Source organism: Gekko japonicus, unplaced genomic scaffold (assembly GCF_001447785.1).
Source record: "Gekko japonicus isolate JY-2015 unplaced genomic scaffold, Gekko_japonicus_V1.1 scaffold856, whole genome shotgun sequence".
Lineage (NCBI taxonomy): Eukaryota > Metazoa > Chordata > Lepidosauria > Squamata > Gekkonidae > Gekko > Gekko japonicus.
Genome location: NW_015175998.1, coordinates 285,230 through 289,915, shown reverse-complemented (window position 1 = coordinate 289,915; position 4,686 = coordinate 285,230). Strand labels below are relative to the sequence as shown.

The 4,686-nt window shown below is 52.6% G+C and overlaps 1 protein-coding gene across 1 annotated transcript in view; it reads left to right on the top strand.

Annotated features, from left to right (window-relative positions):
• ADRBK2 (adrenergic, beta, receptor kinase 2) overlaps positions 1-4,686 on the top strand; it is an 84,357-nt gene that overhangs the window by 36,931 nt on the left and 42,740 nt on the right. Inside the window, exons 3-4 of the mRNA XM_015426417.1 lie at positions 1,347-1,420; positions 4,640-4,682. Of these exons, the coding sequence (XP_015281903.1) occupies positions 1,347-1,420; positions 4,640-4,682 (117 nt within the window). The remainder of the gene's footprint in view (positions 1-1,346; positions 1,421-4,639; positions 4,683-4,686) is intronic.

Genomic DNA, 4,686 nt, shown 5'->3' with positions numbered 1-4,686 from the left:
AATGTACGTTGTCCAGCTTGCGGACGGGCGCAAGTGGAGGCGACACACTGACCAGTTAAGGCAGCGGTGGGCGACTGGCCGCCCCACCTCACTGCCAGTGGAGTTCCAGGAACCGGAGGACATTCCTCAACCTCTTCCTGAGGTAAGTGCCGATGTGCCCGAGGGCCCCGGTACTGTCGGCGAGTCAGGGCAGACCCCTACTCTCCGACCCCGAGGACCATCCCATACCTCTGCCGGAGGTGAGTACTGCCGAGCCTGCCGAGCCCAGTACTGTCCCTGAGGGAGGGCAGACCCCTACTCTTGGACCCACTGCAAGGGATGGAAGCGTAACTGACCCACTCGAGAGTGAGTCAAGCCGAGTGCCTCCAATTCTAAGGTGCCCTGAACCTCCTACGCCACGGAGGTCTCAGAGAGTGCGCAGAGTGCCCACCTACTTAAGCGATTACGATTGTACATAATGTTTTTGCTTAGGGGGGAGGGATTTGTTATGTATTGACTTGAATGTAAATACTGACATGCGAATCGCCTCATTGGAACTTAATGTTAAGCTTCAGCCTGGGCTAGGATCCTAATGTAACCAATAGGAGTCCTAGCCCAGAGAGTGTCTACCAATCACTATGAAAAGCGGGACCGCTTGTGATTGGGTATTGTATCTTCAACCTCATAGGTTGTTATCTGTACAGGGGGTGTGGCTACATTAGCCGGGAGTGTTTAAATATCGACAAGCCAGTGTAAATAGTTCGATGGGTTCTGGCTGGCGATTGCTGTACCGTAACGGAGAAGTAACTGAGCTGAAGAATAAACCGCATTCTTGCTGAAATCACTCTCCGACTCTTTGTTAAGCGCACGACTTAACACAGACATTTCTGTCCATTTTGACCTGAAATCAATCCATTTGAAAACAGTAATTTAATGGTTTGTTTTATGCATTTTGACGTTGTAAATACCATTAATCATTTATAAATACGATATGCTAATTGACTGACATAGAGTAAAGTCTTATGGATTCGTTCCGCTTCTGGTATCAGTTTCCCCTTGTTGCAAGAGTTGGGGGAAGGCCCCCCCTGGGCTGCAGATCCTTGGAATGCAATCTGGTGTTGAAAAATTTGCACTTTTTTGGGGGGGGGGGATTCAGCATGTGGGGCGCCAGATGGTTCAGCAATAAAGACTTGGGGTTCAGTTTTCACCAGGAAGAAGGAAAAATTGAAATGGGGATTTTTGACTCATGCCAGCAAGATTCCATCATATTCCTGTTTTTTTCTTAATTGGGGATGGATCATTATTACTAGATTATTCCTTTGCGAGGCCCGTTCCAGTTAACTGTACACTTACGTTTTACTTGCCAGGTTTTCTGCTGTTCAAGGACTTTTGCCTGAACGATGTTGAAGAAGGGGTCCCGCAGCTGAAGTTTTACGAAGAGGTAAGGGGTGTCCCGCAATATGTCAGCGACGGCCGGATCCTTCTTCAGTATAGTACTGGGAGTCCAGTGGCCTGAAGGGGGTGGGGCAGGCCCTCGGTGCAGGGTGGCCCGTGGGGTGTTTGGTCCCCCTTGCCTTTGCAGGTCAACCTCTTGAATGGCCATCTGACGGGAATGCTGATTCCGTGAACTCCGGCAGATCATGAGAAGGGAGGGCAGGACGGGTTGCCTCAGTGCTTAGTTCTCGTGGCCCTTTCTGACACGCCCAGGGAAATGCAGATCACCACTTTGGGGGTCAGGAAGCTATTTTTTTCTCCAGGCCAGTTTGGCCCGGGGATCCTTGAGGTTTTTTTGTCATCTTCTGGGCGTGGAGCAGGGGATCACGGGGGGGGGGGGTGATTTGTGAATTTCCTGCCTTGTGCAAGGGGTTGGACTAGATGACCCTGGAGGTCCCATCCCACTCTATGACTCCATGAATGCTGGGGAACGAGTATCCCTCGCTCTTACTGCTGAGGACATGGCAGTAAATCCAAGGAGGGAAAAGGCACAGGGATTGGGTTTATGGAGGGATATGGAGGACCAAAAAGAGCATCCTCTCTGGGCCCCGCCCCATTCTGATTCATCCCAGTTCTGTGTAACTCTGATCAGGCTTCTTCCGCCTGCCTTGGAACAGATGAGGAGTCAAATGTGCCGTGATTCGGAGAAGGGAGTGACTTTACCCCTTGTTGTCTTCTAAAAATCATTATGTGCAGAGGCGCTGGCAGGCATCTCTAGAGTAGGAGGCAGGGGTGGTGTGGGAGTGGGGGGGGGGAAGCGTCGCCGGAAGGGTCCTCCGCACTGAGAAATGCAAGACTCCCGTTAAAGACACCCCCCCCCCAGCATGTCTCCCTGCCTGAAATATGCAAAGCAGTGAAGAAACGGGGATCGCATTAGCAGCTTGTCAGATGTGGCAGGGCTCCACACTCGAGGAATCTCAGCGCTGGCTCTGTGAGTCACGATCAAACACTTATCGGGAGTGATTCAGCTGCAGCTGTCAAATGTGTGCGCTTTTTAGCTCTTAGGTAACTTGCGCCTTCTAATTTGGGCGTTTAAGAAGATTCTTTGCCAGGGAGCCTGGTGTGGGGAGGGGGGGGAGCAAGGAGTCCCTGTCTTGGACGTGGTGCTCGCAAGGTTGGCACGGTGGCAGTTCCTGCCGTGGCCCCGCTGGGAGCAGCAAAAGTGCTCCGAAGGGCTGGTGGTGCCGTGACCCCCTGGCTCCTCTCACCCTCCCAGCTGCCGCTCTGCATCTGACTGGCCGGGGGGGGGGGGGGAGGGGGGCAAGGTAAGAGGTGATGTTTTTTTTTGAGAGAGAGAGAGAGAGAGAGAGAGATGGGGCGAGGCGTTGCAAGACGCATAAGAGAGAGAAGTTGCATGCCCATGTGAGCCCGCTTCGGCGGGAAGGGCGGGATACAAATTGCATTAAATAAATGAAAATAAATTAAAAATGTGTGGTGGTAACAGGGTGTGAATATACCTGGTCTGGACGCAGTTCTTACTGACTCAGAGGAAGAAACAGTTATGTGTGGGGGACATCTTGGTCGCAGTGTTCCCTCTAAGCTGAGTGAGTGTGAGCCAGCTCACAGTTTTTTAGCCCCCGGCTCACACGTTTTTGCCTCAGCTCAGGAAGGGATGGCTCCAGGGCAGACTATTTTATGCAGCGGCCAAACCGCTCGCTCACCACTTTAATGCCAGCAGCTCACAAATGAGGATTTTGGCTCACAAGACTCCACAGCTTCGAGGGAGCCTTGCTTGATAGCTGTGCTGGGGCTTGAAGGGGCAAATGGAAACTCTTAATATAAGTCCCCTCCCCCCAAAAAAACTTCTGATAGGCAAATTAAAACAGGAGGGAACCAATGTTCCCTCTAAGCTGTGGAGTCTCGTGAGCAAAAATTCTACTTTGTGAGCTACTGGCATTAAAGTTGTGAGCAAGCCATTCGGCTCCTGCATTAATTAGTTTGCTCTGGAGCCATCCTTCCTGAGCTGAGACAAAAATGTGTGAGCTGGAGGATAAAAAACTGTGAGCTGGCTCACTCTAACTCAGCTTAGAGGGAACACTGGAGGGAACTTCACCCCTGCGCCCCCAAGCCGCTTACTCTGAGGGCGGCGTGTTGGGGGTGAGAATGCTGCCACCCCCAAGGAACCCAGTCTGTGTGATTGACAGGGATGAGGGTGGAGCTGCAACTCGTGTACAGACAGACAGGGGGGGGGATGATTCTGCACTGGGAGTGAACAAATGACCCAGGGTGCTGACGAATGTAATTGCCAGGGCTCTTTTTGTAGAAAAAGCCCAGCAGGAACTCATTAGCATATTAGGCCACACCCCTGACAGCACAGTTCAATAGCACATTAGGCCACACCCACATGTTACCAGAAGTGTGGTCATCCAGCCACACCCACCTTTTGCTTGTTATTCTGTTTACCTTGTTTGTTGTCAAAACCCAGGGCCTCTTTTTGCAGCAGGAACTCCTTTGCATGTTAGGCCACACACCCCTAATGTAGCCAATCCTAATGAGTTCCTGCTGTTGGGTGTGGCCTATTATGCTAATGAGTTCCTGCTGGGCGTGGCCAACTTGGGAGCCAGCCAGAACTCCGTTCCTGTGCGTTCCTGCCCAAAAATAGCCCTGGAATTGCACCAGACACAGGGCAATTTGGACAGAACGCTGTGAGTTTGTGTTGGTGTTTGGGGGCTTGCAGCCCGAAGGGTGACATCATGGCACACACCCCCCCCCCCGGCTAATTGCTGGGGAAATCTGACAAGGGGACTTTCAGGACAAGATGTTAGCAGCGGAGGAGAAATCAGCCTCGCACCTCTAGCAGGCCAGAGTCCCCCCACGTCTGTCTCTCTGCTAGCAGAACACAAGCTCTGCCTCGTGGGACGATGGTTAATTGTTTGGCCTCTCCGGCCTCCCAGCAGTCTCAGCGCGTGGGGCATGACTGTTCCCAGTCGCAGGCTGATTCCGAGCCCCAGACGTCCTGCCAAAGGTCTTTTTCTTGAGTATTCACTGGGTGGTTTGGGGGCAGCTGGGCACTGGGGCGCAAATCAGGCTTCCGGCTTTGGTGTCATGCTGTGCCCCCAGTGCCCCCTGGGGCTGGCAGTCCGTTGGTCCAGTCGCTCGGTCAGAAAACTGTAAGGAAGGAGCAGCAGCGAGAAACCATTCAAGGGAGGGTCTCTGTGCCTTGCAGATCAAAGAGTACGAGAAGCTGGACTCGGAGGAGGACCGCTTCAGCAG